Raw genomic sequence first — 16514 nt, forward strand, 5'->3', positions numbered from 1 at the left:
TAATGTGTGTTTTTTGAGCGTTTTAGGTCACATGCACCTTGTTGGTTATTAGTGACCATAATTGGGTTACCTAGTGGAACTGATCATATTTTAGAGCAATTGATATACTTTAATGTCTTTTAATAAGTTTAAAACTTTTTTGTCAGAACCAAAGAAGAGTAATTGTTTACTAGCTTCTCTTTCTCTCGTTTTTTGTTCCGGTTGTGGCGTCGCTTTCCATGCTCGCCACCAGAGGGCTCGCGTTCTCACTAGCGCTCGACCGACCCCCTCGGTTCCTACATACATAATCCTCGACCGACTTCCCAAGTGAAGGGATCTTAAGGAACAGGTGACTCGAAGTCGACTAGTGGCTGCAACGTATCCGCGAAAGTCGCGCGACGGGCGCAGCTGCTGTCAAAAAGTCAGGTTTGCGAACCTGTTTACGGAAAAGCCCCGTCTGAAAGACACCAGCCCGGGAGTTTGCAGACGCTTCTTGCGGGGCAAACAAGACCCGGAAATCGCATCCCCGTCGATTTTCAAGGCTTAAAAAACTCTCTGTGGACGGATCCGTCGAGCGAGCGGCGAAGAAAAATTTTACTGCGAACAAAGTCCCCGCGGATAATTGATTGGGGAGAACAAACAGCTCCGAGAGACTCGAGGAACCTGATGATTTATAGGAATTCGAAGAAATACGAGCAGAATTATTTTTTTCAGTACTATGGAACAAGAATAATTGGCTTCATTTTGGTTCTATGGAACGTCTCTGTCGCAGGAATTAAATAGTCAATGGACGATCATGCTGTATTCTTGTGTTTTTCAGGGACAACCAGAGTACCCCAAAATTATCTGTCTCAATTGTATAGCTGTAATTTAATGCTTTGTCAAAGAAATTGAGTAGTTAATGGACGATAGAAGGTGTGTTTTCAAGTTTTTCTGGTACCCAAAATGGCCGCCACTGGAGAACCAGAGTACCCAAAACGATCTATTTCAATTGTATAGCTATAATTTAAGTTTCTCAGTAATTCAACCTTCCTTTCGGGGCAAGTAAAATTTACAACTGGAGGACGAAATTTCAGTATAATACTGTCGTTGTAAAAGCACAGTAAAGCAGAGTCTTGAAATATGCCCGTAGCTCAGGATTGGCGATGAGTATTTTTGAAGGTTTGGCACGTTCGTGCACCAGGAATCGACCTTCTTTACCTTGAGATACAGCCAACCTTTTATCGTGCATGGTTCTTCGTCATCCCAGGGACCTATTTTCATCGGAAACCCCCAACAGTATGGTGAAAATTCAATATTCTATTATAGTATTATTCGCTAATCATCAAATACAAACGCTTCGTAAGGACTTATACAATTTCGAATCCACTTATCTCTTCCAACAATTCCAACAATTTTCGCCCGCAATAAGACGAGAATTTTCAGGCCTCCAGACGATATAATTAATAATGCAAAATGTATGGTTTTATTTCCCCGCTTTGTTCCACTTCCGTACCACGCCGTATTTGCAAGTTTCAATTGTTCCTCGATCCGGTATTGTAAACGGTACGCTTTGAAACGAGCCTGCTTCGTGTATAACAACACGTCCCGGATGTTAACGAGAAAAAATTGCATTTTTTCGCGCGCGGGAAATTTCAAAAAAATTTCGATCCCGTATTTGCGGTTCTTTCGCCCGACGAGACTTTTCGTTGTGAATTTTAAAGATAAACCTTCGAAATAGAGTCTCGAAGAGTATTTCAACGACGAGGAAAAGAAGAAACGAAAACAACGACGATTTAACAACGTTAAATCGCTCGTCTCTCATTTCGTTAATTAAATCCAGAAGTAGTTTAAATATTACATCGTTAATTGCACACGGCGCGCAAATTTAATTGGGTACAATTGTCAAACGGACCCGAGCATCCCCTTTCGAACGGAGTCGCCTGTTATTCGTTCGTTAATGAATAATTAAATAATTATTAACAAAATCATATCCGATTTCACGGTAAGTGTAGCTTTAGAAACGGATAGAGTTTCGCGATTGTTCGGTAATAATAAAACAAGATCCGTAAATGTAACGCCGGCAGGTATAATTATAACAGCAACTGGTTTAATTTGTAGAGTTATCCCATAAGGAATAATTGATCGGCCAACGCTACACGCCCTGCTCGCTACGGACTCGGAATAAAAGCGCGCATCGGAATATGAAATCTGCCTTTGGATTCGAACAAACCGAAAAGGTGGATTTACCATTGAAAACGTAATTAAACCGTTGTTTCCGTTAAAACGAATTTGGTCGAAAATCTTTCGCGTTCCTGCGAGCTCGAATTACTTTTTTCGATCGTTAAAACGCAAAAAGGCTGCGATTATTCTTGTTATTCTTCAAATAATTACCTTACTCTTATAGTATAATAATTTTTCAACATCGAGCTTGTATCTTGTTTCTTTTAAATCACTAATATAATATTTCGTGTCTTCTATACTGTTTTATTTATGATTTAAAGATATTAGAAATCAATATAATGCAACGAAAGAAATAATATTATCATAATAGTTAAGTGATACTTTGGTTAAACTTTGGTATAGAATTTTAACAGATCATTAGAGTTAATTCAGTTAAGAATAACTGAAATCGATAGGGCAGTGATCTACGAGGTCTGTTCAAGAAATAACCGAACTATTTAAAAAAAATTTTTTTTATTTAATGTTCAACTTATTGCTTTTTGTCCCCTTCAAAGTACTCCCGTCCTCTGTTCAAACACTTGTCCCAGCGATGATTCCATTTTACGGTGCATTCCTGGAAAGCTTCTTTTGGAACATCCTTCAATGCCTGTGACGAATTCTTTTTAATGTCCTTTTTCGGTAAAAATTTCATGACATCACCCAATTGACACTCCAACCTCTTCTGCAAGTTCTCTGATAATCAGACGACGGTCAATGCACACAAGATCTTTGATTTTCTGACTGTGAATGTCATCAGTTGAAGTCGAAGGCCTTCGAGATCGAGGATCATCTTCAATCGATTGCATTTTTAAATCTGGTAAACCATTCGTAACACCGCGAACGAGAAATAGCATCACTTCCGTAAGCTTGCTTCGACAGTTCAAATGATTCCGTGAATGTTTTCCCCAGTTTTACGCAAAATTTCACGTTGCATCGTTGCTCTCGTAACTTGGACAACTAAACAAGATGTAAAGAATTTGTAAAAAAAAAGTAAGGAAAAAATAAGGAAGATTATGACAATTGCAGTGCTGTCAAATGTTCGTTGCTATGACGATACACAAACACACAACTAAAGAAATTCGGTTATTTTTTTAACAGACCTCGTACATACGAAATAAACAGACGCGTGACATCTATTGCCCAAATATATCTACCATGTATGTTTGTATGCATGTGTCGTGAGGAATACTCTCGAAATAAAGCGTGAACCGTTGTAACATGCAACAAAGTAATTTGCTTGTCGCCCAAAATAATAAAAATCTAATATAAAAGTTTAACACGGACATAGCATAGATTCAGAACGTAACTGAAGAACAGTTTGTTCCAATCGGAAAAAGACTAAACTAACATCCAGGTTTCTTTGATCCTTCGAAACGTAGAGTGGTCGAGCGAGACAGCTATTGGACGCTCCTCGATAACGTGAATTTTGGCACAGACGCCGTCAAAACATCGAAACCGGACCCCCGACAGTGTCTGAAATGAATATTGTAACAGATTTTCTCGGGAACAATTCGATACACGCGTTCAAAGTGTCAAAGAGGAGAGTTACGGGGAATAATCTCGAACTAAGTGGCTGGCGGACAACAATTGATTCAAAGACGTCTTCTCCGAGCGGTGCAAAGGGGTAAATCGTGGCCCTAAATTACGAAGCTCGTACTCTTTTACGGAATCGAACGCCCTCGATACTCCGCGAAAGGAAAATGGCGCGAGACACGATAAACTCTCGGAGTCTCCGGGATTCAAAGTCTCCGACATGTTTGCTTTTAAAGCAACCATACTATCCTTGCCATATTTGCTCTCGCAAGAACGTAGCTATTTGCTCATTAGATCTCCAGCTCGTTCGAGGGAATAAAATTATAACGAGCATACAATTTCGGCCCTTAATTAGCGGTTAGGATACATTCGTGCTTATCTTTTCCCTCGGTGTCCTTGGTTCGTTCCATCGATGGTAGTGTAAACGATTATTATCTCAAAACACAGGGAACGTAGAAAACCACGAAATGCTGTTTACAGAATTTTTTTTCGTTGACATAATTATGTACGACGGTCATAAATTTTTGTATTTTTTAAACGAAAATTGTGGTTCTCCTAGTTTTGGAAATGTGGGTGGTTTTTGGTTCGTCGATTGCATTTTTCGCGCCAATTTTCAAACCCCTCGCCGTTCGACTGATCGACACTTTGTCTTTCTGCAATTTTCACTGATTCTTTTTTCTTTTTTCCTTTTTTTTTTTGATTCCCCAACGAGCGGCGTTTCTAAAGATGGCTGAATGGCGAGGACAGTCGGCTTGATTGGCTCACCTGCCAAAACGACCAGACACTCGCACGCACGGCCATATTCGGCCATCGACTCGGACCGATCGCGTGTGACATCGATTCTTTTTCGCTGTTGACACGCTCCAATCGCGAAGGCTATTGTTCCCGTCGCATGATTGCGCGTGTTTATGTTTCGGCCACTAGCTAGGTGACCTGTCCCCACACCTGGGTTTTATATTCTTCGATAACACTTTCCACGAACAATCGAAAGCTTTCAAACAGAAATAGACTTGTAATTGCTTTACTAATTGTTTAAAAAAAAAAATACTATGGAATTGTTTCCATTCAATTTTCTTCAACTTTATTTAGAGACTAATTTTTCCAGATTTCAAGGTCATCGAATTTTTTTTTGAAACTAATTGTATGTTTTTATTGCTACCACAAAGTGAACAGAATGACACTCGAGCAATGATAATTTTGTAGGTCATTTACTTTGGCATTGTTGACCTGAAGATTGATTAGAAAAAATAACAGTAATCACCTTGAGACTCTCTTTGACCCAATGATTCAACCTTGAACAATCAGACAACAATTTTGATCTGAAACAATAGCTACTATAAACCATATTAAAATAGAACGTTGCTGAACAAAATGATCTTCAAGCAACGATAATTTTGATGGTTATTTGGCTTGACCTTTCGATATCGTTGACTTTGAAATCCCTAGGGGGAGAATATTTACCAGAAACATTAACAATAATCATCTTGAGACTCTCTTTGACCCAATGATTCAACCTACAACAATCGGACAACAATTTTGATCTGAAAGAATAGCTACTATAATCCATAGTAAAACTAGAATGTTGCTGAATAGAATGATCTTCAAGCAACGATAACTTTGAGGGTCATTTGTGGCTTGACCTTTTGATATCGTTGACTTTGAAATCTCTAGAGGAAGAAAAGTATAGCAGAAACATAAACAATAATCTACTTGAGCCTCTCTTTGACCGAATGATTCAACCTTGAACAATCAGACAACAATTTTGATCTGAAACAATAGCTACTATAAACCATAGTAAAAATAGAACGTTGCTGAACAAAATGATCTTCAGGCAACGATAATTTTGAGGGTCGTTTGGCTTGACCTTTCAATATCGTTGACTTTGAAATCCCTAGGGGGAGAATATTTACCAGAAACATTAACAATAATCATCTTGAGACTCTCTTTGACCCAATGATTCAACCTTGAACAATCAGACGACAATTATGATCCGAAACAATAGCTACTATAAACTATAGTAAAAATAAAACGTTGCTGAACAAAATGATCTTCAAGCAACGATAATTTTAATGGTTATTTGGCTTGACCTTTCGATATCGTTGACTTTGAAATCCCTAGGGGGAGAAAAATTTACCAGAAACATTAACAATAATCATCTTGAGACTCTCTTTGACCCAATGATTCAACCTTGGACAATCAGACAACAATTTTGATCTGAAACAATAGCTATTATAAACCATAGTAAAAATAGAACGTTGCTGAATAAAATGATCTTCAAGCAACGATAATTTTGAGGGTCGTTTGACTTGACCTTTCGATATCGTTGACTTTGAAATCCTTAGGGGGAGAAAAATTTAATCATCTTGAGACTCTCTTTGACCCAATAATTCAACCTTGAACAATCAGACATTAATTGTGATCTGCAACAATAGCTACCATAAACCATATTAAAATAGAACGTTACTGAACAAAATGATCTTCAAGCAACGATAATTTTGATGGTTATTTGGCTTGACCTTTCGATATCGTTGACTTTGAAATCCCTAGGGGGAGAATATTTACCAGAAACATTAACAATAATCATCTTGAGACTCTCTTTGACCCAATGATTCAACCTACAACAATCGGACAACAATTTTGATCTGAAAGAATAGCTACTATAATCCATAGTAAAACTAGAATGTTGCTGAATAGAATGATCTTCAAGCAACGATAACTTTGAGGGTCATTTGTGGCTTGACCTTTTGATATCGTTGACTTTGAAATCTCTAGAGGAAGAAAAGTATAGCAGAAACATAAACAATAATCATCTTGAGACTCTCTTTGACCCAATGATTCAACCTTGAACAATCAGACGACAATTATGATCCGAAACAATAGCTACTATAAACTATAGTAAAAATAAAACGTTGCTGAACAAAATGATCTTCAAGCAACGATAATTTTAATGGTTATTTGGCTTGACCTTTCGATATCGTTGACTTTGAAATCCCTAGGGGGAGAGTATTTACCAGAAACATTAACAATAATCATCTTGAGACTCTCTTTGACCCAATAATTCAACCTTGAACAATCAGACATTAATTTTGATCTGCAACAATAGCTACCATAAACCATATTAAAATAGAACGTTGCTGAACAAAATGATCTTCAAGCAACGATAATTTTGATGGTTATTTGGCTTGACCTTTCGATATCGTTGACTTTGAAATCCCTAGGGGGAGAATATTTACCAGAAACATTAACAATAATCATCTTGAGACTCTCTTTGACCCAATGATTCAACCTTGAACAATCAGACGACAATTATGATCCGAAACAATAGCTACTATAAACCATAGTAAAAATAAAACGTTGCTGAACAAAATGATCTTCAAGCAACGATAACTTTCAGGGTCATTTGGCTTGGCCTTTTGATATCGTTGACTTTGAAATCTCTAGAGGGAGAAAAATTTATCAGAAATATTAACAATAATCATCTTGAGACTCTCTTTGACCCAATAATTCAACCTTGAACAATCAGACGACAATTTTGATCTGAAACAATAGCTATTATAAACCATAGTAAAAATAGAACGTTGCTGAATAAAATGATCTTCAAGCAACGATAATTTTGAGGGTCGTTTGGCTTGACCTTTCGATATCGTTGACTTTGAAATCCTTAGGGGGAGAAAAATTTAATCATCTTGAGACTCTCTTTGACCCAATTATCCAAAACAACAACTACCATAGACTATACCAATAACAGAACGTTGCTGAACAAAACTACCCTCAATCAACGATAACTTTGGGGTTCGTTTGCCTCAACATTCCGATATCGTTGACTTTAAAATCTCTAAAGAGAGACAAAAATTGACCCAACAAAATAATAATTACCATTTTGATCAATTAAGAACAGATTAACCTAAGCTTACGAGGTTTACAGCGAGATCGGAGTATTATATTGTGAAGACTCGAGCCTCCCAAGCTAGGCAGATTAGAATTGTCGTTTTATCGCGACGATACCCATTTCCAGGGTGCAGACTGTCCCGAAATAAGGGTTCCCCATAAGTCCACGCGAACCAAATCGCCAGCCAACTCGGGTAACAGCGAACAAATGGGTGGTTAAAGTCCCGCCATTGGCTCCAGAAACGTTTCTCGCGCGTCTCCGTGGCGGCGGCGTGAATTTCTCAAAGTTCTACCCGCGAAAGGGACGAAACGGAAAAAGACAACACCGAGCAACGACGGTAACGGCAACTAGATTAAGGGTTGAAGTTACGATCCTGGATGCCACGGAACCGGTTTCATCTTTTTCCTCGTCTCTTGATCCCTCGCAGATCCTCCGTCAAAACGTAATAACGTTATCGCAAGGAAACGGGGATACAAGAAACAGCGACTTCGACCCCGTGGATTTGCGAAAACGTTCCACGCTGATAAAATCAGAGTTAACTGTCGGTAAGTAACCGAAACGGGGAGGAAAAATAGAGGACCAATAATTATTTGGTCAGAAAATAATTTTAATTTGTCTGGGAACCACCAAAAGTCGATAGAAGTATTTCTTTTTGTAATAGTTACTGCACGTGTGTGAATACAAAAATTCTAAAACGAAAGGGTAGATGATTGTAGGACTCGAAACTCGAGTTTTAAGTTATGAATTTTTAAATACTGATTGTTAAATAATTTAACGAAAAAGTAGTGTTCCGCAAAAAATCTGAGGGAACAAGTTGCAAAAAAAAATTTTGCTTCCCAATTTGTCTGAGAAGAACCAGAAGTTGATAAAACTAGATTTCTATACACGTGTGTGCGAGTATTAAAAATTCTAAAATGAAAGGGTAGGAAATTTATATATGTAACTTGAAATTTGAGTTCCAAGTTATGGATTTTTAAATACTGATTACTAAATAATTTAGCGAGTAATTTATTTAAGAAAAATAGTGGTGTTTCGTAAATTAACCCTAACCCAGACCTGATTTTCTTAGTTTGACAGCGTCTGTCTGCGCCTTAATACCGTAGACGCCTAAGGGCAGATGTGCTCCTTCTGCCCCTGTCTTGTCACAACTCTGACTATATGATCTATTATACTGCCATAGATCTGTATTAGATACTAAAGGGATTAACACGTTCACGATTACCATTCGGTTGGAAAATCGTCTATCACAGACAATTCGTAGTACATAATTCGATTCAACATAATATATGCGTCCAATTATGTAAAAATAATTCATCATTCATCAACCGAAGCAGGCTCATCAGTCTCATTTTAATTGTTTACAGAGACAAGAAATAGTAAATAATGTCTGTAAATAATTCTTCAATTTTTCTTTCTTTCCTTGATCCTCAAAGATTGCAAATATTTTTATTAAAATTTGAGGGAACAAGATCTTCCGTTTACTATGTTTAAATACAAATATGGACAAAATTGCGGACTTTTATTTTTTAATAAAATATTTTCGGGACGTTGAAACGACCCGGGATACTAGTTTAGGATTAAATTGTATACGTAAGATCATAAACCATCATCCTTTCTCTTAATAAAGAACACTGATTTTGCTTCGTCTGCAATAAAGCACACGTATAAAACACGATCCGGCGCATAAAATGTGTTTTATGGGTTTACGAAAGTTGTAGAGGAGGATTATTTTCTCAATCGTGACTTACGACGCGAACGTGAATCCGCTGTTAAATAATTATTAACGCGCCATGAGTTTCTTCTACTTTTTTTTTGTTTATAATGAATAAATACTATTTGATCGTAATTTTGTTCTGTAAACTTAGTAAAGTAACTTCGTTTCTCAACCATACTTTTTTATCATCTTCGTGCATTTTACTACGAATTTGGATAATGGATATTTTATTTTATAAAAATATTACTTGTTCTTTGATATTGATAGTTTTGAAGATCGAGTTATAATTTTCAATATTAACTTTGAAATTAGTAACAGATAAGAAATATAAGATAAATTATGTTAGGTTGCACGATTTTGAAAATTCTGTTTTACATGTGACGCGTGGTAGCTGATCTGTTAAACGACCGAGAAGCGTTTTATGCCTGAACGCCTCGAAATAAGGGGCATGTTCAGGAATTTATAATGAAAAAAACTAGTCTGTCGATTTCTCAAACCATGTCACATGTATTTACTATTTACCGACTATTAACAATCTACGAATGCCCAATAATAGAGTCGACAAAAAAAAGAGAGAGAGAAAAAATGAAAACACTACATCAGATAAAATTCTACAAAGTGAAAAAATTGTATAAAATTTTCAAACATCCCTTACGAGTTGCTATTATTTAAATTTTCTTCAGAGCGGAAAGATCAACAACGACTTTATACAAGGAACGAGTGAAAATTGCAAGTTTCTTTAGCACGAGTGTCGCATTACTTCCACCGGTCTATGAATAAATAAATTATTGCTGCCATAAATACTGCACTCGATCTCGTATACGATTTATACATCACGCACAAGAAGTTGCATATACAGAGTGAAATTCAAGAATTGGTTAATGGAGACTTCGTTAAAAAGTTATTAATGTTTAAAGTTTCGCCCCCACTGAATTTTTTTCTAGAAAGTGAGTAGGATTTCGGGGGTAGGTCTATTCACCAAAAATTATTGTAATTGACCCCCGCAGCCGAAAATATTTTTTTTAGAACGATTTGAACAATTTTTTAATTTCGTTGAAAAATTCCACACCTTCTCGAATTTTTTTCTCAAAAGTGGGTAGGATTTCAAGGATATGTCTAATGATAAAAAATGATTGTAATTGAGCCTCGCAACCGAAAATATTTTTTCCAGAACGATTTGACATTTTTTTTTTTCGCCGAAAGATTTCAGGGAAACATATCAATATATGGTCAGGCATTACATTTTCGGTAAGGAATTTTTTTCTCGAAAGTGCGTAGGATTTGGAGGGTATGTCTAATGATAAAAAATGATTGTAATTGAGCCTCGCAACCGAAAATATTTTTTCCAGAACGATTTGATATTTTTTTTTTTTGCTGAAGAATTTCAGGGAAACATGTCAATATATGGTCAGGCATTACATTTTCGGTAGGGAATTTTTTTCTCGAAAGTGCGTAGGATTTCGGTGGTATGTCTATTGACCAAAAATTGTTGTAATTGACCCCTGCAACCAATAATAATTTTTTTAGAACGATTTTGAAATTTTTTAATTTCCTCGAAATTTCACATCGTCTTGAATTATTTTCTCCAAAGTGGATAGGATTTGGAGGGTATGTCTAATGATAAAAAATGATTGTAATTGAGCCTCGCAACCGAAAATATTTTTTCCAGAACGATTTGACATTTTTTTTTTTCGTCGAAAAATTTCAGCACCTACCCAATTTTTTTTCTCGAAAATGGGTAGGATTTGAAGGGTATGTCTAATGATAAAAAATGATTGTAATTGAGCCTCGCAACCGAAAATATTTTTTCCAGAACGATTTGACATCTTTTTTTTTGCTGAAAAATTTCAGGGAAACATGTCAATATATAGTCAGGCATTACATTTTCGGTAAGGAATTTTTTTCTCGAAAATGCGTAGGATTTCGATGGTATGTTTATTGATCAAAAATGGTTGTAATTGACCCCTGCAATAATAATTTTTTTTAAACGATTTTGAAATTTTTTAATTTCGTCGAAAAATTTCACACCTTCTCGAATTTTTTTTACGAAAATGCGTAAGATTTCGGGGGTATGTCTATTCACCAAAAATGATTGTAATTGAATCTGACAACCAAAAATAATTTTTTCAGAATGATTTGAAATTGTTTAATTTAATTTTGTAATAACTTTTTAATGAAGCTTCAGTCAAGAAATTGATATTCTTGATTTTCATCTTATTTTGGCCTCCAGAATCTCCCATTACAATTTTTCCCCGAGATGTCATATTTTAATAACGCTGCATACTTGAACTGTGCAGCACGATATCGAATTGATACACATGAAGTTAATTAAAAAATCCTATGCAATATAAATATCCATGACGCGTGATATTAACGTTTCCCAGTGACGTTACGCGATATTACGTATTACTTATCGACGATTTCAGCCTACATCACGTAACGCCACCTGTTCGATAATTCCACACAGTAGTTATGGCCTGATATAGATCAGACGTTTCGCGTAGGTACTGTGTAGTGATCCTTACTTAATACAAGGGCTACAATACCGTATTGCCGTAACCGGATGCCATGTAGATACTTGATACGATATAACGCGTTACACGAGGGTTATCTTATCTTTTACCGAAATTGGACGATCCTTATCGGAAACTTCAAACGCGTCCGAACAGTCAAGTTTTGGTAAAACGGTGTTACCCTTTGCGATCGAATTTGGTATTCGTTTCATCGCGGCCATCTTGCCACATTAGCATGCCAGACAACGGATATTACAACATAAGCCTTGAATTATTTATAAGGGTGTTCGTTGACACTCTTGTTCCACCTAAACCAAACCATTTTTGACGTTTCTTTAAACTATATTCTCTGACAAACCATTTTCAAATATTTACTATACCGATTTAAGTCGCTCGATTTAACTTATAACGCCACGAAGGATATATCGGTTCGAGAAATGAATTTATTATACTCGAGAACAAATATATCGTTGACGGTGTACGTCGCGGAAACACTTATCGCGTCGCGGAGGAAGCGAGTCGCAAAGTAAATGCGTCCCCATAATTCAAGGATCGTGTCGAACTCAGACTGTTTCTGCAAACGAACGAAAACGACATGGCAGAGATAAACGGCGGAAAATTGAAACAAGGGAAGTGAAATTGAAAGGAACAGATTGCGCGAGATTTAATCCGGCAGAAGAAAACTGACAGGAATAAATTAGAGAAAATCAGATTAAAGGAAGTCAGCGCGCGGGAGAATTCGTTAAAAAAGTAACGTGATTTTTCGAGGCGTTTGAAAAATCTTCCACGGTGGAATCACGCGTGTTTAATCGAAATGTTGACTGAAAGGTAGAAGATGGAGAAGCTACGAAAGAAGACGCTGGCACCGGTGCTCGCGGACGCACGCGAATTTTAACGATTTCGGTTTCAACGAAAGGCAGAAAAGAAGGAAAGACGTTTCTAAAAGTCACGGTCAACGTGATTTACGACTGAAACTAGCGAGATCATAATTTACTAACAGTTCGTTCTCTTTGACTTCGTTCTTACTTTATATGTTATACTTCGCTCACAAACTTCGGACAGAAATTGATCGCGAGCTTGGGAAAACTTCCTTTATCGTTCTAATGGAAAATGTTAACCTTAGAAGAAGAAATCGTAATTCTTAAATAAATATACTTTAAGTCGTTGTTGACCCTATGAATTTTCAAAAATTACGAATAATATCGGAGAACGAGGATCGTTAAATTTCAGCTTGGATAATTTTCTTCGAAAATAGTTATCGAAATGTTGGGGTAAATACGTACTCGTTCTTGATTTTGAAAAATTACGAATAATATTGAAGAACAAGGATCGTTAAATTCCCCTCCAGATGTGGCTGTTGTAATAAAAAAGTAGATAAAAAAGAAATATGCGCGTCAAATATTTTTTTTGTAAGAGTCGCGTATATTTTACAAAAATTGACGCGTTACTTGAGCGATGTTTCTTGTAAGAGCTATTCTGTATTTCATTCCTGCTGCTTTACGACCTTCGAGGAAAAACCACCCCTTATGGCGGAGCCATTCATTTTATGCGTGCCTATATAACTCTTAAATTACAGAGTATATTCATAAAGTTTCGAAATAAAAGTTGCAGAACGAAATAGCCCTATTCCTTAAATACGGAATCAAGATTTCTTGGAACACTGGAGGGGTGAAATGTGGAAATTAAATTTTCGATATATTTTATAATTCGGAATTTTAAGTATAAAATATATTATATATCAACTTTAAGGGTTAACTTACTGATAAACAATTTATTTTTGTAATAGTGTACAGTCTCTGTAATCCCAACCATTTGCTACTTCGACACGTCCAATAATCCGATACGCGAGAGCTAGTTTCGTGTTTCAACTTCTCAGTGTATACAGGGTGTCCCACACGACCGAGTCCAAGGATGAAAACAATTTTATTAGAAGAAATTGAATGGTCAGTTACATCAGATAATTGTAGTATTTCTGATAGGTCTAAGTTACTCATGAATCTTGATCAGAACTTTCGAATCGATAGATCGTGCAACGACGCTCGTCTAAGAGTTGTCATTAATGGTTCACAATTATGATCGGTGGCCGCTGTAGGCTGACCTGATTACTAACCACTATCCTGAGGCATTTACCGTTACTCCATCTCCAGCAGTACGACATATTTCAATGCAGATGGAGATCAAACGCATATTCTAAGTGTGATCTTACCAATTAGATGTACAACCTCTCTATAGCACGATTAATTCGTCTCCTCGAGACAGATTAGAGATATAAAATCATATTTCAAACAGTCCCTTTGGCAATTTCAGAAGTTTGGTATAGCAGTTAACCAAAAATTCATCCTGAAATCAACCATTTTTCGTTCCAAATAAATGACTCAAGTCGAAACCACGCGACGCAATTTTTTTCCTGCTATATGCTAAAGTATGTAAAACGGTCCTAATTGTATTGCACGTCGAATAAATTTCCAACCATTTAAAAAAACGCGCCGAAAACGAAGTTGTACGTATCTTTGTTATAAACAAAAAGGTGGAATAGCGTCGTTTTAACGGTGGAAAAATAAACTTACCGTGCACGTCGAGCTTGACGTCGACGGTGAGGGGCTCGAAGAGTGCAATGCTGTTAACTTTACACGTGAAAGTTGCTCCCAGCTCGTCCCTCGTGATCTGCATCTCCAGTAAGCTGGTCCCGGTGCCTACGCCGTTGTCGGCGATCGTTGTCGAACTATTTGCTGAAACACATCGGTGCAAAACACGTTTAGCTGTGTGTTTTTCGAACGAGTTTCGAGGCTGGAGCGCGTCGGAGCGCGTGTTACGCACCCTAAAGCCGCGTTCCCTCTTACTCGTGTTATTCTTTCGAAGCCAGAGAGACACAGAGACGCTTGTAGCCGGTGTCTTTTATCCACTCGACCGGAGCAACGAAGATTTCCCGTCTGGCTTAAACCGATACGTCGTTGCCAATCTGCGAAGTGCCTCGGCGAAACACAATGGACCGCACCGTGTCTCGCTTTCTCGCTTGTCGGACCTCCCAACCAGATACATAATTACTTGTTTCAACGACGCGAGCAGACAGCTGTTACGAACCCCACCGACGACTGTCATCATTTAGTTCAATGGCTCTGACGTTTGACGCGCCTGGACGCTGCGTTTCCACGATCTTTTCAACGCGCCGTCCGCCATCTTTGTTTGGACAGAGAATTCCGACGCGTGCGAAATTTAACCGACAGAGTTTATTCTTTGGTGTTTTCATACAGCGTTTTTCAGATTCTATACAAAATATTTACGATATAAAAATTTTTAAACGACGAATGAACGCATGCAACATCACATGGATTTCGATTTTTGTTAAAAACTTTTTGCGAACAAAATAATACGAGATAACATTTAATGGTATATCGTTGCTAATTTTAACATGTATACCCATTCCTACCACGACTGGTCAAATGACCAGTATTTCTTATTCTCTTTTACGAAGCAACGTAATTTCTGCATTATATGCGTAGAAAGTTGTGTATTGATTTTTATTCGTAAGATACCCCTCTCTTTTATGTTAAACAATTTTGTAATTTTCATTGGATAGAAAACGAATTTTCTTTCAAATCGATAGCGTACTTTGTTCCAGAGTATTCGATATTATGGGATATATTCAATACGACATTCACATAACGACGAACATTTATTAGCAATCACGCCTGGTTGTAGCGGTTGTTAGGACGCTAGATTCCTAGGTATCTAGATTCCGGATATTCCTGAATCTATCGGGTGAATTCTTTTATACATCCACAGGTACAATGACGCCTATTTTACATTAGTCGTTTCAGTTTTGTATTGTATTTATAGGATTTCCAACACAGAGAAAATAATTATTTACGAAAAAATGACATAGTAAATATACAAACACCCTGTATAGAAATTTAAATTAATTTTCAATTAAGTAAACAATTTATGATCCAGTTTTATCGCACACCAAACGTAGGATCAATAGGAATTGCCGAAACTTCTTTGAGTATATAGCGTCAAAGTAAATGTCAAAATTAACATGGCAGATAGCATAAATTATAATAGTTGTTAGGTTCGTATGATAGAGGATGAAATGCCCTTTAAAATGAGCGTTCGTACGAGTCGATAGCGTAATTAGTTCCGGAGATATAGCGATTTCAGTTTCAAGTCGATGCGGTGGCTAGTTACAGAGATATAAGGGACCGAAGCGTTTGTTTACGTTTCATTGACGCGAGATCAATGACCGCGCGCGCGTAAATAGTAGCGCGTAGTAAATTCTTGGAAGTACTACGCGGGAACTGGGTCACGACAGTCACGTTCGTAGGGTAGGTCAGCACGACGCACGAGCGAGAGAGAGGTCCGACGCGCTAGACGGAGATAGAGAGAGTCGAATTAAAAAAATTACCTTTTACATAAATTACGATATCTCGAAAACGAAAAGGCGGATCGACAAAAACCAAAAATCATTTTAAAGGGGAAGGTTCACCGCCGCCAACAGTGGTTCAATTATTAATAAAACACTAATAGTTTTAGAACTGCACAGGTCTAAAGTTTTATGATTTTTAATACGCGTTAATAGATACGCCTTTCTGTGACGTCGAGAGAGAGTCAGTGAAATTTTAAAAATTACCTTTTACATAAATTACGATATCTCGAAAACGAAAAGTCGAATCGACAAAAACCAAAA

General features: G+C 37.1%; 1 protein-coding gene across 3 annotated transcripts in view; it reads right to left on the reverse strand.

The window, feature by feature from the left end:
* LOC122397473 overlaps nucleotides 1–16514 on the reverse strand; it is a 484513-nt gene that overhangs the window by 90528 nt on the left and 377471 nt on the right. For all 3 annotated transcript variants that reach the window (XR_006259108.1, XR_006259107.1, XM_043396627.1), the window contains exon 5: nucleotides 14398–14559. Coding sequence is in view for 1 of the 3 variants with exons in the window: in XM_043396627.1 (XP_043252562.1) it covers nucleotides 14398–14559 (162 nt within the window). In the remaining 2 variants the exon portion in view is untranslated. The remainder of the gene's footprint in view (nucleotides 1–14397; nucleotides 14560–16514) is intronic.

This window comes from Colletes gigas, unplaced genomic scaffold (genome assembly GCF_013123115.1).
Source record: "Colletes gigas isolate AHSC1104 unplaced genomic scaffold, ASM1312311v1 Colletes_gigas_Sc00009, whole genome shotgun sequence".
Classification (NCBI taxonomy): domain Eukaryota; kingdom Metazoa; phylum Arthropoda; class Insecta; order Hymenoptera; family Colletidae; genus Colletes; species Colletes gigas.